This window comes from Aspergillus candidus, assembly GCF_002847045.1.
Source record: "Aspergillus candidus strain CBS 102.13 unplaced genomic scaffold BDW47scaffold_74, whole genome shotgun sequence".
Classification (NCBI taxonomy): domain Eukaryota; kingdom Fungi; phylum Ascomycota; class Eurotiomycetes; order Eurotiales; family Aspergillaceae; genus Aspergillus; species Aspergillus candidus.
In genome coordinates, this window is record NW_020194079.1 from 1 (window position 1) to 18,567 (window position 18,567).

General features: G+C 50.9%; 6 protein-coding genes across 6 annotated transcripts; 2 read left to right on the forward strand and 4 right to left on the reverse strand.

Moving 5' to 3' along the window:
- The first annotated feature begins 2,930 nt into the window (after positions 1-2,930).
- BDW47DRAFT_113085 (snoRNA-binding rRNA-processing protein IMP3) lies at positions 2,931-4,170 on the forward strand. Its single transcript, XM_024814313.1, has 3 exons — positions 2,931-3,241; positions 3,361-3,689; positions 3,788-4,170. Exons 1-3 carry the CDS (start codon positions 3,181-3,183, stop codon positions 3,959-3,961), a joined length of 564 nt encoding a protein of 187 aa, XP_024667933.1. The 5' UTR covers positions 2,931-3,180; the 3' UTR covers positions 3,962-4,170.
- Positions 4,171-4,306: 136 nt separating this feature from the next.
- On the reverse strand, positions 4,307-6,172 carry BDW47DRAFT_113087 (uncharacterized protein). Its single transcript, XM_024814314.1, has one exon. The coding sequence runs from the start codon at positions 5,536-5,538 to the stop codon at positions 4,357-4,359; it is 1,182 nt and encodes a 393-aa protein (XP_024667934.1). The 5' UTR covers positions 5,539-6,172; the 3' UTR covers positions 4,307-4,356.
- A 998-nt stretch (positions 6,173-7,170) lies between these two features.
- Positions 7,171-9,621, forward strand: gua1 (GMP synthase (glutamine-hydrolyzing)). Its single transcript, XM_024820044.1, has 8 exons — positions 7,171-7,405; positions 7,462-7,927; positions 7,989-8,187; positions 8,252-8,646; positions 8,700-8,995; positions 9,044-9,101; positions 9,152-9,232; positions 9,303-9,621. The coding sequence occupies exons 1-8, from the start codon at positions 7,337-7,339 to the stop codon at positions 9,359-9,361; spliced, it is 1,623 nt and encodes a 540-aa protein (XP_024667935.1). The 5' UTR covers positions 7,171-7,336; the 3' UTR covers positions 9,362-9,621.
- A 219-nt stretch (positions 9,622-9,840) lies between these two features.
- On the reverse strand, positions 9,841-11,074 carry BDW47DRAFT_85363 (uncharacterized protein). The gene is made up of 4 exons (XM_024820045.1): positions 10,971-11,074; positions 10,871-10,899; positions 10,300-10,804; positions 9,841-10,238 (listed from the first exon to the last, which is right to left on the reverse strand). Exons 1-4 carry the CDS (start codon positions 11,010-11,012, stop codon positions 10,020-10,022), a joined length of 795 nt encoding a protein of 264 aa, XP_024667936.1. The 5' UTR covers positions 11,013-11,074; the 3' UTR covers positions 9,841-10,019.
- Positions 11,075-11,297: 223 nt separating this feature from the next.
- Positions 11,298-12,548, reverse strand: BDW47DRAFT_120765 (uncharacterized protein; the record flags this gene model as incomplete). Its single annotated transcript, XM_024815532.1, has 3 exons — positions 11,298-12,005; positions 12,083-12,320; positions 12,460-12,548. 3 exons carry the CDS (start codon positions 12,546-12,548, stop codon positions 11,298-11,300), a joined length of 1,035 nt encoding a protein of 344 aa, XP_024667937.1.
- Positions 12,549-14,584: 2,036 nt separating this feature from the next.
- On the reverse strand, positions 14,585-18,307 carry BDW47DRAFT_85374 (uncharacterized protein). Its single transcript, XM_024820046.1, has 4 exons — positions 17,780-18,307; positions 17,402-17,714; positions 15,681-17,353; positions 14,585-15,581 (listed from the first exon to the last, which is right to left on the reverse strand). Exons 1-4 carry the CDS (start codon positions 18,004-18,006, stop codon positions 14,804-14,806), a joined length of 2,991 nt encoding a protein of 996 aa, XP_024667938.1. The 5' UTR covers positions 18,007-18,307; the 3' UTR covers positions 14,585-14,803.
- Positions 18,308-18,567: the final 260 nt, after the last annotated feature.

Below are 18,567 nucleotides of genomic sequence, written 5' to 3' on the forward strand. Positions count from 1 at the left end.
AATTAAAGGAAGGGGGGGGGGGGGGGGAGAAAAAACAATAATGAGAATAGTCAAGTAGAGGGGCGGCGGAGAACAGGCCAACCCAGACGGAACGGGTGAGGAGAGGAAAGAAAGCTGTTAGTCACGGATTGCAGCGGATGATCCAACGGCCGCGCCCCCCGACGGGCGCACGATGGAGAGGTAGAGAAGACGAGGATGGTGAACCGCGATGATTCGCTGGAAGAGGGAAGAATGCTGGTATCCAAGGAAGTGGGATCTTCCAGTAGAGGGAGAGGGGAGATAACCCGTGGAACAAGAATGGGGGATGAAGTGAGGGGAGGATGGAAGCCAATGGAGGCGATAGTGACGAGAAGAGGGAGAAGGTCGAAGGAGGAGGAAGGACGAGAGGAAGACCGAAGCAGTAAAGTATGGGAAGCGTAGTTGGGGAATAGTCAGGTGGTAGTCAGAAGAGCGGATCCGCTGTCAGAAGAGCTGAGAGAGGAAGAGAGATCAAGATCAGACCGTGGTTGGAAGCAAAGGTTCTTTTTGACGGAGATGGATGAGATGGAGAAAAGAATCGAGAGGCGGAAAACGGAGGAAGGAGAGGAAGAGCTGGCAGGTTTTGGTCGGGCCGGAACCATGGACCTCTCTTTATCTTGTTGTGATTATTATTAATTTATTCTCTTATTTTTCTTCCTTTTTGAATCTGTTACTGTCTCTTGGAGGTTGTAGGTTGTAATGTATACAGTAATTAGAAGATTCTTCAAGATCAAGAGTCATCAGGTGGGATGAGATTTCCGCCACGGGAGGCAAAAAAAGAGAATAATGCCCAACAAGACTCGGGGCATAAAAATAGCGATGGCGGAAAATCACTGATGAATGCGGCCATCGGAGGTAAATCAACAGTTCATTATTCTTCTTCTTCTTCTTCTTCTTTTTCTTTTATGCATTTTTTTCCAGACTAGAAGAAAATCGGATGTAAATCCCGCCGGTCAATTGATAGCTAATATTCTAGGTACATCTAGTCGAGTCTTTTTTTTTTTTTCTTTTATTGATGATATTTTATTTTATTATTTGATTGCCAATCCCATTTTGACTATAATTTTTATTTGATATGATTTGCTTTTTCTGATTGGATCTGCGTCCTTAAAAATAAACCGGGGCGGGAAGAAAAAGAAAAAGAAGTTATCAATCAATGATCGATCAGTCACGGGACCTCCTATACTGATGGGACATTCAATAACAATCAATGAATGATTAATGTCTCCGTGGAGATGAACCAGTCTCCTCTGACCTCCGTAGTCCGTACTATCCACCCTGCTCTCAATCCCAGTGTGATACATGGACGTGCGTCGATGCGATTTCCCACTGATCTAAACCCGGTTCGGGATCGTCGCCGACATTCTATGACATAATGGAAAATACCACCCGTGACCTCTCTCTCTCTCTCTCTCTCTCTCTCTCTCTCTCGATCGAAGTCTCTCTGCTGACCGTCTCTTTTATTTTCTAAGATCATGCCATTCTTTACGATCCTCTCATATAATAACTAGAATAGAATAATTCAATGGACCAAAACAGAATCAATGGTTCGTCAAGATGATCGCCACGATGAAGGATCATAGGATGAAGGATACCCCAGACTAGCCACCTTCCCTTCAATTCTTACCTAACTCTTTCCCCCATGATTGGTCCAATCTCGTCCATCGGTCCCGTGACCCTGCGGAGACACCGCTAGTGCATCGTCATCCTTATACCACCTTCCTCAGTAGGTACTCCGTAGTTATGGGGAGTATGGGGAGTCAGGGACCCCTGGTACTTTCTTCCCTCGCTTCCATCGGCTGACTCTCTCCTTACCCGCCTTTCAAACCTGGATGGAACCAATCAATTCCCCGTCGGATCCAGACCTCTTTCCCCTCCAATCGAACTGTCAGTCAAAGTTACATGGAACGAAGTGACAACCCATCGTAGCTCCTGGACTGGATCAACCCATTACCCCCCGGTTTTCCCTCCCCTCCAGCCTTGGTTCATCACTCAAGCTTTAGACACTTATCCCCCCTCTGCCATCCCTGACATTACCTTACAGCAAGGGGGGGGGGACTTACTTATCTCGTTTACTAGTACGGGGTAGGTCACATGGCCATCTCTTGCATGGCAACCCTCCGGAACAACCCTAAATATTCCCGCCTTGAAGAAGGCCGTCGTCTTCTCAGGACGATAAGAAGAAAGGGATCGAGTCCAGACCGCCAAGACTCCCATCCCCACGCGCTATTGGATGATCTCGTTGTCGTCCTTTCCCGACCGGACCCCTGCATTCATAAAAGGTTTTACTAGATGGTTCGATGGATAAGGCAGACCACCCCTGTTCATGTTGGCACATATGTATCCCTTGAGAGAATGACCAGCTTGGTATTGCTGCTATCTCGCCAGATAGGCGTCATCTGTCATACTTGATCACCTCATCTTGACGTCTTATGGTTTTACTCTGAGTTCATCGACCTGATCAAGGGCGGCCATTTCTCATTGTGTCTTCAACTCGTAGGGGGAAGAGTCAAGTAGCTTCATTGGCTTATTAGTCAATCCGCCCCTGTACGATGTCCAGCCTCATTCATAGCCTTGCGGGATGTAAATGGATGTAACCATGTCTAGCTTGTCAGCCGTTGGTGGCCGTGATCTCTAACGCTGCAGATGCAGCTCGTCTGGCTATAATTACTCGAGTCAGCCAACACAAGAGTATATAATATTGAGGCATATTCACTGAACCAATACCGTAGTGTCATGCTATCTATGGCATGACTGCATCGAATACCATCAACTAGTCATGTCTGCTCAGCCAAGAGCAAGTCCAGATACAAACCTGGCTGCAGCGTCATGCGTTGACCAGACGGGATCATTGATTCTTAGTAGTGTTCATAATTAACATGACCTATACTCGATCTATCAGACGAAACAATCAACTACCTGCATATTGCTTCCAGTCCTTCCTCAACCGATATCCAAAGCATAAACTAGTTAGTATAGTCAAGTACATGTTTGACCAGTTTGCACTCCACACCAAATCAACCAAAGGAAAAAAAGAAGAACCCCCGGCAGAATCCCACCGCCCCTCACCGCCAAAATTTCTCTCTCTCTCCATCCAAGCGTCAAAAAGAAAGATAGCAAAAAGAGCAGACGGAGAAAAAGAAAAATACAAAACCAACCAAAATGGTCCGTCAATTCAAGCACCACGAGCGCAAGCTCCTCCGCAAGGTCGACTTCAACACCTGTATGTTCCATTCCATTCTCTTTTCCTCCCTCTTCTCTCTCCCATCCGAGAGAAGAAGAAGAAGAAGAAGAAGGGAAAAAAAAATTCCCAAAAAAAACTCCAAACTAATAATGAAAAAGACAAATCCGACGGCTCCCACCGTGAACACACCGTCCGCCAACGCTACCACCTCCAAGAATACGACTACAAGAAATACAACACCCTCTGCGGCTCGCTCCGGCAACTCGCCCACAAACTCTCCCAGCTCGACCCCGAGACAGACCCCACGCGGCGGCAGATCGAGGCCGACGTGCTGGACAAGCTGTGGAACATGGGGATCCTGAAGCAGAGCCGCGAGCAGGGGGCGGGCCTGTCGCGGGTGGAGCGCGAGGTGACCGTGTCGGCGTTTTGTAGGCGGCGGTTGGGCGTTTACATGGCTAGGGCGGGGATGGTGGAGAATGTTGTTACTGTATTTTTCTCCCCTTCTTCTTCTTCTTCTTCTCCTCCTCTTGGTGATGTTTGGTCCATGGACAAGAATGCATGCATGCTGATACTGATATAATGAAGGCAATCACGTTCATCGAACAGGGCCACGTCCGCGTCGGGACGGAGGTCGTTACCGACCCGGCCTTCCTCGTCACCCGCAACATGGAAGACTTTGTCACCTGGGTGGATAGCAGCAAGATCAAGCGGAGTATCATGCAGTATCGGGATAATCTGGATGATTATGATTTGCTGTGAGGTTTACCGGTTAAGGGCGGTTGTAGATAGATAGATACCCTTGGTTTTATTTTATCGGTTTCTTTGTGTTTCTTGGTGGATTTTATTTGACTTGGGTCGGGCTGGAGTTGTGGTTTTGGTTGTATATGGCTGTTTGGTAAAAGTTACTGCTGGTTTATGTCTCAGTCTGGGACAAGATGGAATAGAGAAATGAATAAACTATGGTAAAAAAATAATGACGATGAGGTTATCAGTCTATCTCATTACGGGTATCATAATCCACAGCCCTAAATCACTTGTCAAAAGTGTCACCATCCCCTAGTAACTCAAACAGGGTGGCCAAGCGCCACCCAATCCATCAACCCCTCAAGCACAGCTCAGGGCATCTTCCAAACGACAGAAATAACAAAAGGTGACTACCTCCGCACCCCCAACCGCCTCTTAATCTTCCCCCCCATCTTCCGCCCCGGACCCCCTTCCTCCGGAATATCCATTCGGAACCGCCGAACACTCCCCTCGTAGTTCGCCTTGCCGTCTTTGACCTCGAAGAATGGCGTGCGGGCTTCGTTGGAGCGACACCAACGGGGGGCAACACGGCGCCACAGGCCGCGCACGCCACTGCTGGCTCGGTCGATCTTCTCGTACTCGCGCCGCCGTGTCGATGGGGTCGTCCAGTCGATTACGGTCGTTGAGGGGTTCTTCTCGACGCCGTCGAGGTGGTGCGGGCGGGCGGGCATGGAGTATGCGCGAATGGGCGGTCCGGCGCGTGATGCTGCCGGGCGGGATGGGGTCGGTTCGTGTGAGAAGCGTCCGGGGTGGACGGCTGGTGCGGGGGTCTCGGAGGAGAGGCGGGTGGGGGACTGTGGGGTGGAGGGTGGTGGGGAGAGCGGTTTTGACGGGAGGGCTACCAGTAGTTGTGGTTGTTGTGATTGGGGCTCAGGGTTGTGGAATAGCCGGCAGGATTCTCGGTGGAGAGCGAGGAGACTCTGGCGCTGGAATTCGGGGAAGGTCGGTGCCGTAGACCCAGGGGTGAGGGAGGTGCCGGTTGGGATGCGACTGTGGGAGTGGAGGGAGCTTCGTCGGCTGCTCGGGGCGGAGCGGCGAGTGTTGCACGATGCCGAGCGGCGGTGATCTGCAGGGGGTTTCGAGGAGAACGATGACGGAGAAACGGTACGCTTTCGCTTTGGGATGCGTGGAGATAGCGGCGGCGTGGTTGTCATGCATGTCGAGCCCTGATTCTGCATCGGGTGCTCCACGCATTCCACCATCTCGTCCCAGGGTTCATCGGGAATCAGGTCCAGCCCGATGGGTTTGCATGGTGTTGTCGTAGCCACGGTGATTTCGGTAACCTCAGCGCGGCTGGAAGTCTTTGCGTCCCCGTGCACGCCAGGTGGGACGGGAGAACCGATGTTGAGCGGTGAGATGTGCGAGACGTGAGGAGTTGAGGGATCTCGTTTTATATCTGGGTTGGCCTGGAGTGGATCCGCTGCAAGGGCCGGTAAGACTGGATCGAGTGGGCGGCTATGGGTGCTATTTTGATTCCCTCCGGAATATGAATAGGCGCCCGGTAGTTGACCGTGGCATGTGACGGTCACCATGACCAGCTTTTCCGTTGAGATGATCTTTAGGCCGACAGATTAGGTGTTCGTCAGGTGCGACGAAAAGAATCAGGAAAATCTCAAGTATCCTATGATCCTAGTCCGACCTTCACATGCGCTGCCAAATGGCACCAGTGAGACTTAGTGTAGTGTCGCAGATCAATTGATAGGCACCACCAGTTGGTGGGACAGGTCCGTAGGGCGGATAATTAAATCAGACGAATAGCAGAGGCTCTTTGATTAAGAATAAGAATAAAGAAAATATAAATAGGTTGATAGTGAGTGAGCAACGATAGGAACTCAATAAAAGAGATGGCAATCAGATTAGGGTTTCCGGCAATGAGGGGAAATAATCCAGAGGGTACAAAGACGCTGATCGTCCTCCCACGTTCAGTTGGTGGTTTGAAGCATGGTGGACTCGGGACAAAGAGATAACGAATGCAATGAAGAAATAAACGGGTCAATCAGGCGGTTGAAAGCAGTCACAGTAAGGACTTAAAGACAGGAAGAAAGAAGGGATAACGAGGGCGATGGTCAGGCGGTCATGCTGCAGAGAGCATCTGTCAGGGGAGAACTGTATGATGTATCATTCCGAGACATCAACCATTGATCGCTCTTCTCGCACCCCTCGAGTATTAATATTCTTGCGTCGGACGATTTTTTCCTGCTCTTTTTCGTTTTTTCCCTTTTTTTCTTGGGTTTTACACCGACTTTGATCCTCCACACCGCCGAGTGGAGCGTCGTGGTGAAGGGTGGATAGCGGGGAGGCTTGGATAGTGGCCGCCTTGGAGGGGAATTAGTCTAGATGCAGCAACGATTAACCCTGGGCTCCTCTCGATCCTGCCATGGCAGGATTAACGCAGCGTTAAGAGTCTGACCAAGTGGGCGAGTGTCCAATGGTCAGGAACCTGTTGGGAAGACCCTCGTCAACACGTTGTGATCGTATCCGATGATTTGAGAGAGACATTATTGGTCTAGACGTTGCAGACCCCGCTTCCCCTGGCATTTTGTCTCGAGTCATACAGTCCCTGCAGGTGGAGGAACTCATGGAATCCGGATATTTCTTGCCGTGGCGAACCAGCCAAGAGATCTCTGGAATGGTGGGAAGCTTGGAAACCCTTGAGTCCACTATGGATGCCTGGATTAGGAATTCACCCCTCCCCAGATAAAAATCCCGCAACCAAGCCGGATATGATCCTTCCAACACCTGGATTGTATCAGGACTAGGGAATATGTTCCTTCGCTATAACCCAGCCGTAATCCAGGTCACTAGGTATCAGATCACCCGACAGACATCAGACTTCGTATGTCTGAAGCTGAGCTCACGATCGATGTCAACGCGTTTGACATATCCGGCACACAAGGCAGATTTGCCAAATGTACATGACCCAAGATGGAAGGATGAACACGAACTATTTGCCACCGTTTGCCTGACAGTGTTGCCACAGGAGTCAATCATTCCCTGATGGAATCTCCATAGAGACACAGATGATATGACCCAGTAGATATTGGAACTAAACCTGGAAGAAGAACCATCGACCGACGTGGTAAAGAACGAGATGATCCGCTTTCGCGATGGGCCGATAAGAGTCCCACCGCCTTCCTGACCGCCCGAGGCGGGGAGAGTGTTCTGCCTGTCAGAAATGACTCTTTCCCCCGCTTGAGTCTGAAATTTTTTTCTCCGCGCCCGCGATAGATTCATTTCTACTTTGGACGAGGTAGCCTTCTTACCGGATAACCGTTTCTCGAATCTCTTTCGTTGACCTCTCGTTCCAATTCAATTAATTCTACCTTCACCATGGCGGACGCAGAGATCCCTTCGGCCACTTTCGACACCATCCTGACTCTGGATTTCGGGTCGCAATACGTGAGACATACAACCCGATCGTCGCATCAACATACAGTCCACTAACGCTGTCGCAGACTCACTTGATCACGCGCCGTCTCCGTGAGCTCAATGTGTACAGTGAAATGCTCCCGTGTACCCAGAAGTTGGCCGATCTCCACTTCAAGCCCAAGGGTATCATTCTCTCCGGTGGCCCCTACAGTGTCTACGAGGAAGGCTCGCCTCACGTTGATCCCGCCTTCCTGGACCTCGGAGTTCCCGTCCTTGGTATCTGCTACGGCCAGCAGGAGCTGGCTTACCGCTTGGGCAAGGATAATGTCGTGGCTGGTGTCGCCCGCGAGTATGGCCACGCGGACCTGAACGCGAAGAGACTCGACGACCAGGGCCATGTCGACCGTCTGTTCGCCGGTCTGGAGGATCACATGAAGGTTTGGATGAGTCACGGTGACAAGCTGGCTCGTCTTCCTGAGGGTTTCCATACGATTGCGACGACCTCCAACTCGGAGTATGCCGGTATCGCGCATCAGACCAAGCCCGTCTATGGTGAGTCATCATAGTAGTGATGTACGGACGTTTTTGAGCGTGACTAAACGAATACCAACAGGCGTTCAATTCCACCCCGAGGTGTCCCACACTCCCAATGGCATCAAGCTTCTGAAGAACTTCGCAGTGGAAATCTGCGGCGCGAACCAGAACTGGACCATGTCCAAGTTCGTGGACCAGGAGATCGCCCGCATTCGCAAGCTGGTCGGCGAGACCGATCATGTGCTGGGTGCCGTCAGCGGCGGTGTTGACTCCACCGTGTAGGTGTTCCTTTTCTTTTTTCTCCTTCTGGAGATAATATCGTCCAAAGCTGATGTGTACTAGGGCTGCGAAGCTGATGAAGGAGGCGATCGGTGACCGCTTCCATGCTGTCCTGGTCAACAACGGGTGCATGCGCTGGCAGGAATGCGAGTCTGTCCACGAGCGACTGACCAAGAACCTGGGCATCAACCTGACGGTCGTTGATGCGTCCAAGCTCTTCCTGGACGGCCTCAAGGGCGTCACGGACCCCGAGAAGAAGCGTAAGTTCATCGGTGGTACTTTCATCGATGTGTTCGAGCAGCAGGCCGAGAAGATCGAAGCCGAGGCCCAACACACCACCGGCGCCAAGGTCAAGTGGTTCCTCCAGGGAACCCTGTACCCCGACGTCATTGAAAGCATCTCTTTCAAGGGCCCCTCCGCCACCATCAAGACCCACCACAACGTCGGTGGTCTGCCGCGTAAGTTCTCCCGGAAGGTATCTCTGCAGAGCTCCCAGCTAACGGTGACACAGAGCGCATGATCGACGGACAGGGCATGAGGCTCATCGAGCCTCTCCGTGAGCTGTTCAAGGATGAGGTCCGCGCTCTGGGCGAGCAGCTGGGCATTGCCCACGAGCTCGTCATGAGACATCCTTTCCCTGGCCCTGGTATTGCCATCCGCATCCTTGGCGAGGTGACTCCCGAGCGTGTCGAGATTGCTCGCCGGGCCGACCACATCTTCATCTCGATGATCCGCGAGGCTGGTCTGTACGACCAGATTGCCCAGGCCTACGCCGCTCTGGATCCCAGCAAGGCTGTCGGTGTTATGGTATGTGATATAATATCCCACTCAGTAGCAGTGACTAACCCCAAGCAGGGCGACAAGCGCGTCTACGCAGAGATCATCATCCTGCGCGCCGTTGAAACCACCGACTGTGAGTTCTTCCATCCACAATCTAGAGATCCCCACTAATGATATGAACAGTCATGACCGCTCGCGCCTTCCCCTTCGACAACGAGTTCCTGAGCCGCGCCGCCACCAGAATCATCAACGAAGTGCATGGTGGTATGTCTTCTCTCCCCCCCCCCCTTTCTGTTTTTGGAGATTCAATGCTAATACATCGTTCAATTGATAGTGTCTCGCGTGCTCTACGATATCTCCAGCAAGCCTCCTGCCACGATCGAGATGGAGTAAACGGTTCCGTTTAGATTTAGTTTAGTACCTACCTAGTAAAAGATAGAATGTCTGCATGTCCGGGAGGAGTTTTGGTTTGAGATACTTGGTTTAGATTTACAATTTTCTATAATATATAGGAAATGCTCTTTATTATTTGAGATGTTGGATTTTGAGGTAGAAAGGTGGGGTTGTGGGTGGCTAATGCTTCTACAGACTCAAGTTGATGTTGTGATTACTCCCATGGCTTTCTGCCACCGTGATATATATGTAGTTTGGTTTTGTAGTCACTATCTAAATATCTATGTATAAACAACGTTGCGGTGTTTTTGCTTGGTCAATGCAGTCAATAGAGAAGGAAGTATTATTCAGTATCCTCCAAAGAGAAACACATACATATTTCTTGACTACCGATATGATGAGAGACAACAAAAATATTTACCATAGACTAAAGTTAAACTGGTACAAAAGCAAGTAGGTTCAGACAATCGATGAAATGTAAGAGACTCAGAACTATACTGTCCCAGTCATAACATGCGTTTATTTCCTACGAACTATTCCATAAGACAAACCAGCCAGTCCTTACCACTACGTTTCTAACCATCAAGTATAGAACCTCAACCAGTGTACCAAATGATAACCACCAATAGTTCATACAGCAACCAAGCATAGAAACCATCTACTGGTTCCACTCATTGGCAGGAGCCGACTCCGCATGAGGCAGCATGACTCTCCTCGGCTCCGCCTCCTGGTCATGGTTCTCCTCCGCCTCCTCCTCCCCATTCAAGATCTCCGCGCGCGCCGGTCTCTGATAATCACCATTCGCACGTTCCGAGAACACATCACGCATCCAGCTAGCATTCGCGCGTCGACGGAAGCCAAAGCAAGTGATGCCGACCTTTTAAGCACAAACCATCAGCATCGTCAGTTCTCGTAGTGAAACAGCCATCCAGCCCTACCTTAACAACCAAGATCAAAGCAACAGCAGCAAACATCGTCCACGAAGTCGACACCGTCTGTTCCCTCCACGGCACCAGACAGCTCCGCCCATAACCGAACTGAGCCTCGCACGCGTCGTCGCCATGGTCACGGTTTTTGAACGGCCAGGCGCGGTCGCGCGTGCTGTGCAGGCCGCAGCACTGGAAGCGGTCTTGGATGGAGCGGATCGTGTGAGCGTCTTTCGCTTGGAAGTGGCTTTGCCAGTAGGATTCTAGGCGGCAGATGAGGAGGCTGTCTGGAAAGAGTATTGTCAGGGTGGCGGTGAAGAGAATGGTTACGAGGATTGTGTAGAGTTGCTCGAGGAGGGTGGCGAGCTTTTGGCGATAGGGGTTGGTTCGGGTTCCTTCAGGCTTGAATCCTAGCAGGCTCACTGCGAGGAGGGTGAGGGCTGAGAGGAGGGTGGTTGCGCCTGGGAGCCATTGGGGGGTGGGGAGGAAGGAGGATAGGGTGCGTGACCAGGAGATGCTTGGATGGGAGAGTTGGTTAGTATGGATGGTTGGTGATTTCATGATGGTTAGATGGGTTACTTACGCGCCGAGGATGAGAGATAGTATTAGACACTGGAACACAAGGATAGGTTAGAGAGGATTCGTTGATTTACGGGACTCTTTTGTCTGTCGGTTGCGCCTACCAATATAATGGGAAATACGGAGGTTTCAAAGATCGATGGCATTTTTGGGATGTTGATGATGATGGATTGTGGTGTTGATGGTAAACAAGCAATCTACTTCTAGATGGAAGGAGTGGGGTGAGTTGTGGAGGTTGTGGAGGTGGAAATCCACTCCAGATATATATACCTACCTGGTTGTCTATGGATTCTTGTCGCTTGCAGCGCGTTTCACTCGTTACCAGTCTTGACTCAAACTGGCTCCCCCAGAAACCTTACATTTCCAAGGGCCCTAGTTTTTTGAAACATCAAGCAAGTCTTTTTTGTCTACACTCACTCCATGATCGAATGCTAATAATATGGAGGTCCCCGGCTTCCACCCTCATGATAAGCAGGCCCAATTTCCTCCAAACTACCCCCCATACCACAGGCAAAAGCCTCCTTATAACAACCCTCGAACCAAGCCCCGTCATAGTTACTTTCTGATCCATCATTCTCATCCCTCCACTGTCTCACCACATTCCCATAATCATCCAAAAACACGTGCAATAAACCCCCACCGCTGAGCGCCACCTTATCCTCCACAAACACATGAGTAACAACGCTGGCAGCGTGCCAGGGCCAATGCCTATTCAATGGGTTCTTTTCCGACTCCGCCTGGCCTCTCGCTAACAACTCTTTAACCTCATCGGAGTAGTTCTCCGCACTAGGACATGGACTTTCCAGTGCGGCATCCACCATTTCTCGGAACTGTGCCTCTCTAAATCGAAGATCGACAGGCTCATTCGTCACACGCTCTGGAAAAACTTCCAGGGCAGCTGCCAAATCCAAGCCACTGAAGATACCTTCATCGTCGAGGACTATCCCCTCATCACCAACCCATTCCGCATCTTCATTTTCGGCCCAGAGGGTCTTATGCGCCTCTTCATCAGTGTAGCAGAGACGAAGCCAAAGACCCGATAAAGAAGCGGTGTCATCGGCGTAGGCGCGTAGAGTCTCGGGGCGTATAGGTCGAAGAATCTCGTCTATTTGATCTTCAGTTGGAATGGGTGGCGATTCCTGGCAGTAGGGCTGTCAGGGTGAAATGGACCCGGGGTCAGTTGCGGTGTATGATCCGTGTGATAGGGGTTATATACCTGTCTGCCTTCGAACCCCAATGCGAGAAATTGCCGAACAAGCCGCTTGCGACGGTCTGCGGGGGATTCGTTTGACTGGAGGGGATCTGGGGGAGGGGATTCCCATTCGGAGAGGAAGTAGACTTCCAATGGAAGTTCTCCCCAGGGTGGCTGTTTGGGTTGTTGGTCGTCAAGCTTATGGACAGGCATTCTAGACTCAGTCCCTCCGATGCTTGGGATGTAGGACTGAAAGGTATAGCTACATCTGTGTCTCCAACATGGCGTGCGCGCTAATGCTGACCTTGTGTAAAATACAGCATCAATGGTACTGAAGACGTAATTGTAAGATACATTGACTGGGTAGTCCAGAGTTTAAAGTAACATCCAATCAGAGTTACATGGGATCTATGGCCGTTGACTGTAGACCTTGGGGATTGGAAACCCCAGGGTTCAAAGCCACAAGACAATTGTTGCAATATAAGACCATTGATTTACAGAGCGCAAAGGTGGATGATATCTTTTGTAGCAAACAGATGATTCGATTCCACAACAGTCAACATCCTGGGGCTTGTAGATGCTAGATCCTTTGCTCTAGGTAAGTACATGCAAGTTCCGTTTTCATGCCTAGCACTAATAAAGCTCTAAAGTACTCTCGAAGACTGACACAGATCTTGATTTCACTGAGTACATATGCTCTCATACAGAGGATGGGTATCTTCCTCCTCTGGGAAGGAGCCGGCCTGCTCAGAGTGACCGTCCCAGTTACATAAGTGACTCACAACCAAAGGGACCTCCCCACGAGCACATCAACACCATCAACAGAATCACTCTCCCAACCCAACCATGGGACCGAGAATGAGTCCAAGCTGCCATTCACTGCTCAGTACTTGTCAGGCAAGGTGAGAGGCTGCCCCTGCAGTGATAGGGAGGAAATCAACACAAGCGAGTGAATACAACCCGTCAACAACATGACCTCACTATTCCCTGTTTAGGAAGGAGGTGAAGGCAGTGAAGGAGTGCCAGATTGGGACATGAAGGTTGCCTGCCAGAGGGTATAAATGCCCCATCCTCCCCCCGTTGAGCGTCTCTCTCTTCTTCTCTCCTACATCCATCTCCCGTCTCTGTACCTGTCTTGTCCACCCTTCCTCTCCATACCGTTTCTATCCATATCGTATATCTTTCCATATATCTATAGCCTCATCCTTATATTCATCTTTACCATCTTTACCATCATCTTTACCATCATCTTTACCATCATCTTTACCATCATCTTTACCATCATCTTTACCATCACCTCCTTCATCATCACCATCATCACCTTCATCACCTCCTTCATCATCACCTTCATCATCACCTTTTACCATATCTTTCATCCCTTCGCTTCTTTTACACTCTTTTTTCTTTGCCAAATCCTTCCCCATCCTGCCCCATATACTTCCTGTATCCTTCCCCCTGTTCCTATCCTCTGTTTTTAACCCCATATTCTTACCGTCTATCCTTATTCTTCATCCTTACCTTCTATCCTTATCCCCTATCCTTACCTTCTATTCTTATCCCCTATTCTTACCTTCTATTCTTATCCCCTATTCTTATCCTCTATTCTTATCATCCATTCTTATCCTGTATCCTTACCATATATCTGCATCCATCCTCAACACATGCCAACCATCGAGGGCACGAAGGACTTCCATCGTCGTGCCCAACCATGGCAGGCATATATCCCCCACTGTATTTAGCTAGACACACACCCAAGCATCCTTCACATTCATTCGGACGGGAACAACGATCAGAAAAAAACATCGGGTGGGCAAAAAAAAAAAAGAACTTGATCGAAAATCAAAGAGCAATCAAACTGCAGAGAAAGAGCAGAACCTAACTGCGGGGAATTCAATTCTTCCCCCCTCGGGGCTGAGACTGACTGTCTTTCTAGGATATCGTCTTCTGGGCCCTTGGTTGGGTGGCTGGGTTGGGCCTGGGTCATCAGATGTCGGCGGAGGCCGTACGGTATGTTTTTCTATCCTTTCTCTTGAAACAGGGGAAGACATGGCTAATACCAACTGTATGCCTCCATATCACCGACATCTTGATTGGGTCCTTAGGGACGACTATTTTGGCAAGACACTTTCTGGGCCCTTGGTTGGGTGGTTGGGTTGGGCCTGGGTTATGAGATATTGATAGTGGCTTTTGGTATGTTCTTCTCTTTCTCTTATATTTTTCTTCAGGGTTGGTAGTCTTATTGATATTGTGTTAGGAATATATATACTGGTCGGTGGACTTCCTGTTGACGCATTGTGATATCGGGCTTTTGTGGATATGTGGAAACTATCATGGTGTACTGGGCGTGATGGAAATATGCAAAGCTAAAGGCATTGATGGACAAGTCTGTATGTTGATTGGTATGCCATATCATGTTATGAGCAAGACCTGTACATACCGATCAACATGTTTTGGCCTTAATGGAGAGATGGAAGTATCATTGTGTACTGGATATGGAAGAAATGTGTGGAGCAGGGTATTGATGGGCTAGTCTCTACCGTTGGTTGGTATGCCACATAATGTTATGAGCAAGGCCTGTACATACCAATCAATATTCTCTCCACCACCAGTAACGGACCACACTGTAGACTGTCTGATCGATAGTAGTGGTTTAATACTACTTTGACACGGCCAAACAAGCTCCTCGCATTATATACACTCCTTCACCCGGTACCGCACAACATATACAGTCTATAAAGTCTACATCTAAACCAACGCCACCAAATCCTTCGACACGAGGTGCGCCTCACCAAGAACCTCCTTAATAACCAACACCAACTCATCGACCGTCCCCAAAAACTTCAAATAAGCACTCAGCGCCACACAGTACCTCCTCTCATTCTCATCGCGCACACGCTCCGCCCTCAACGCACCCACCTCCTCCGGATGCAACCGCCAGTACTCAAACGAGCGCCTCACAAGCGGCGAAGGCAGAATCTCCGGCGGCGCATCCTCCGACTGCAGCGCCTGCTCGCAAACACCCAACACAGCCATGACCTCGCCGATCGCGCGATGATCCAGCAGACCCGTCTGGCGGGCGAGCCGATCGCGGTGTTCCTGTGGCAGGGATCCCGAGAGGAGCAGCAGGCGGCCGAGGTTCCGGTTGAGATTGTGGCAGAGGCGCTTGACGCGGTCGAGGGAGGCGCTGTCGAAGCGGGAGCTGGAGAACTCGAAGCGGAGGAGTTGAATGGGGCTGTCTAGGGTGACGAGGGATTGGGCGAGTTGGAGGGAGATGGGCTCGGCGAGGAGTTGGCCTTCTGTGTGGGTTTGGGAGTGGGAGGACCAGCTGGAGAGGAGGAGGGCGTAGTGGTCGGAGATTGTGCGGATTGTGTTGGAGAGGGATTTGCGGATGTGTTTGGAGGCCGAGGGCGGGTGGGGGATAATTTGCACGATTGTTGCTGCTGCTACGCCGATTAGGATGAGGAGGAGACGGCGCCAGAAGACGGTGTAGCCTAGGCCGGGGCTGCCGTATTGGGGGAGGTGGCTATGGGGTTCTGGTTAGTGGTGGTTTTTTTTTTTTTTGAGAGATGGGGTGATTGATGGTGATTGGATATGAATAACAAGGGAGTGGGAGAGGACTCACGTGTCATCGTAGCTGTAGGCCACGACTAGAAGGAACGTCGCGCCTCCCATGATCCCTCCTTGTAGTAGATTGGGCGGCAGGTACAGTCGAACCCACATGAAGATGAGGAGCATCGCGCCAACGATAGCCGACAGCCCATAGGGATTGCCAGGTCCCATGCCGGAGCCGATATACCAGGCTAGCAAGCCGAGGGCGCCGCCGACGACGGTCCCCACGACTCGTGAGATCACGGAGAAGGTGAAGTCCGCCATGTAGACCAGCATTCCTGTCTGCGCCATGATCAGGGCCCAGAGGCCCTTTTCGCGATAGTAGAAGCCGGCTGTATGGGGCAGCACGCCGGGAATAGCAAGAGCGATGGTTACCACAACCACTCTCATCGCGTACAGCCCGTCATTCGACGTGAACCAATGGTAGGTTCCGAGAATCGCACGGCCGAGCCAGCTGCGCTGTTTACCGCGGTATTTGCGGCTTATGCGGAGCTTTTCCTGCGCGGCCTTGGTCAGATCGCTAACGTCGTCGGGGTCGTTGTCTGTGGTCTGCTCCATGGCTGGCGCTTTGTCTCCTTTCCCTGCGACCCACGAAAAGGCATGTTGGAGACCGGTCGGGAACCACAGCCGGGTGTGAGGCGAGTCGTGGAAAACTTTGGACACCTGGGTGAGGAGCGCTTCTGTTCTCTCCAGGACTTTGGACATTTGGTCCTCGAAGGCCATGCCGACCATGAGGCCTCGAAATCGGCCGATCTTGTCTATGGGCGGCATTGCACTAATATCGTCGAGGAAAGGGCCATACTCTGCGTGGAGGAACTCGGTCGTTTCATGGACGAAAGAGACATGGGTCGCGCGCAGAGATTCCAGTGCAGCCTGACTGCGTTGGTACAGTTCTTCCCGTTCTGCCGCGGACGGGCGCCAGAACCAACGGCGGCAGTTGACCAGGTGGATACAAGACTTGACGACATCCAAGCCCTCTATACAGGCAGCTATTGCCTCTGTGCCCGTTCCAAGAAGCTCTTTGACCATCTCGTCGTGGAGAGGCTGGCTGTCGGGGTAGCGGAATCCATCCAGCATCTCTCCCAGCTGCGACAGTTGGTGGTTTCCGATTTGGTGGGGACGTTTTTCGTCATCGTTCTGCATGGACTTGCGCTCTTCGTGCCGTTTCAAGGCATCCGCCGATCGGACATCCCCGTATATCCGGTTCATGTGAAGCTCTAACAGCGACAGGATCGACGCCATGGCCTGTCGCATCGGCTCCTTGAAAGTCTCCACATCTCGAGCTCCCCAACAACCGACCGAGAAATCCAACGGTAGGAAGGCAAGCGCCGGTTCCATTTTCTGATATAGTCCAATAGTTCTGGACCGGGTCTTTTGCAGCTGCTTGATATCTAGCTCCTCCCCATCTTTGTCTAGAGCAAGAGACGTGAGGGCGAGGGGCATTTTGAGAAGCTCTACGATATCCTCCATGCTGTCTAGGACCACGTGCGACGTAGACCGCGGAAAGAAAAGGATCGAGGATGCCAGTCCAAGGCCGACACCAATACCAGCGGGCTTTACGAGTGCCAATGGCATTGTCCCCGAAAATGACGGGAGTAGCGGCACGTAATTGAGAAAGAGATCGGATATGATCGTGCTGAAGATTTGGGTAAATGCCATTTTTGGGTTACTTGCTCGCAAGCGGGCCTAGGATCGGTTAGAGAAAGATGACTTGCGATGTTGGATTGTCCTTACCATGAGATAGATGAATACACAAACCATGCAGAATGTCACTGCCGACACGCGCGCATCTAGCATGTGTCCATCGTAGACTAATCGCTGCGCAGCTGCACCGGGTGCGATTCCTGTTGCATTGGCTTGCGCGGCTGCCAGCTGTTGCAGTGACTGTAACCGTGCCTGCCTGTCGGCAGCCGGCCTGGCTGCCATGGCAGCTTTCATTACGATCAAGCCCCATGCCCAAGCAAGACAGATACCAAGGAAGAGCGAGAGGGCCCCAAGCAGATAAATCAAGACGATGCCCGACGGAGGGAGCATTAACTGAACCAGACTAAAATTAGGTTTTAGTATGTGTTCCACATAACAGGCCCGTCCACAAACGCAGACTGCACATACCATGCAAAGAACGTCGCAGTGCCGATGTTACGAAGAGAAGGACTGATGAAAATCAGAAGACAGGCTACCCAGGCACCGACCCAACAGCGGAAAAAGATCTTGAGGTCGCGCCCATTGAAATGATCTAGGAAGGCCGGCAATCGACGCTTTTTCTGCGCCGTGGACGCATTCCGAAGGGTCTCTGCTACCAGCTGCTGGCGGGCGGGATTTGAGCCAGTTCTAGACATGACGTCAGTCGTGCACCTCGGCTGGTCCTCGAAGAAAGCTAAACAAGCATCGAGGTTATCTTTGTGCAATGGACAAGGGTGCCGGCAATTGGAAAGCAATCGGAGGGATATATGGTCCACGAAAAATGGAATAAAGGAGGCAAGGGAATATAGGAAGTGGAGAACAGATGTCTCAAGCTTAAGAATGCGTGCATCGGTGGCCAGGCAGAACTATGAGATAAAAAGAACCCATGGTTAATCGACCGTCCTGCTAACTAGTGATGATCTGCTTCTTGACCTTCCTCTCTGGGTCTAACATCCGAATTTTCTGCCCTCCTGCTTTTCAGGCACAATTTGATTGTGATGGAGGTCCGTTCAAAAATTTAGCTTGTGATAGACACAGGCACACAATGATTAATGATCGTGGCAAGGACGGCCATGGGCTTCTAGCCTTCTAGGGAGCTGGATTGCTCCACAAGCAACAGGCTCGGAACGACCCACTTTGGTCTTCTTATTTGTGGTTATTCCTCCGGCCAGTAAAGGATACGCCGTTCCTTATCTAGGCTTGCCATTATTTTTGTT

Coding starts and splice junctions, on each gene's coding strand:
- BDW47DRAFT_113087 (XM_024814314.1), bottom strand. CDS start 5,538: ATGGTGACCGTCACATGCCACGGTCAACTACCGGGCGCCTATTCATAT.
- BDW47DRAFT_85363 (XM_024820045.1), bottom strand. CDS start 11,012: ATGCCATCGATCTTTGAAACCTCCGTATTTCCCATTATATTG. Junction 10,900..10,970: donor CCGTATTTCCCATTATATTG/GTAGGCGCAACC, acceptor CTTGTGTTCCAG/TGTCTAATACTATCTCTCAT. Junction 10,805..10,870: donor CTATCTCTCATCCTCGGCGC/GTAAGTAACCCA, acceptor CTCCCATCCAAG/CATCTCCTGGTCACGCACCC.
- BDW47DRAFT_85374 (XM_024820046.1), bottom strand. CDS start 18,006: ATGTCTAGAACTGGCTCAAATCCCGCCCGCCAGCAGCTGGTAGCAGAG. Junction 17,715..17,779: donor ACTGCGACGTTCTTTGCATG/GTATGTGCAGTC, acceptor ACCTAATTTTAG/TCTGGTTCAGTTAATGCTCC. Junction 15,582..15,680: donor GCCTACAGCTACGATGACAC/GTGAGTCCTCTC, acceptor AGAACCCCATAG/CCACCTCCCCCAATACGGCA.
- BDW47DRAFT_113085 (XM_024814313.1), top strand. CDS start 3,181: ATGGTCCGTCAATTCAAGCACCACGAGCGCAAGCTCCTCCGCAAGGTC. Junction 3,242..3,360: donor CAAGGTCGACTTCAACACCT/GTATGTTCCATT, acceptor ATAATGAAAAAG/ACAAATCCGACGGCTCCCAC. Junction 3,690..3,787: donor TGGTGGAGAATGTTGTTACT/GTATTTTTCTCC, acceptor GATATAATGAAG/GCAATCACGTTCATCGAACA.
- gua1 (XM_024820044.1), top strand. CDS start 7,337: ATGGCGGACGCAGAGATCCCTTCGGCCACTTTCGACACCATCCTGACT. Junction 7,406..7,461: donor TGGATTTCGGGTCGCAATAC/GTGAGACATACA, acceptor ACGCTGTCGCAG/ACTCACTTGATCACGCGCCG. Junction 8,188..8,251: donor GGCGGTGTTGACTCCACCGT/GTAGGTGTTCCT, acceptor GATGTGTACTAG/GGCTGCGAAGCTGATGAAGG.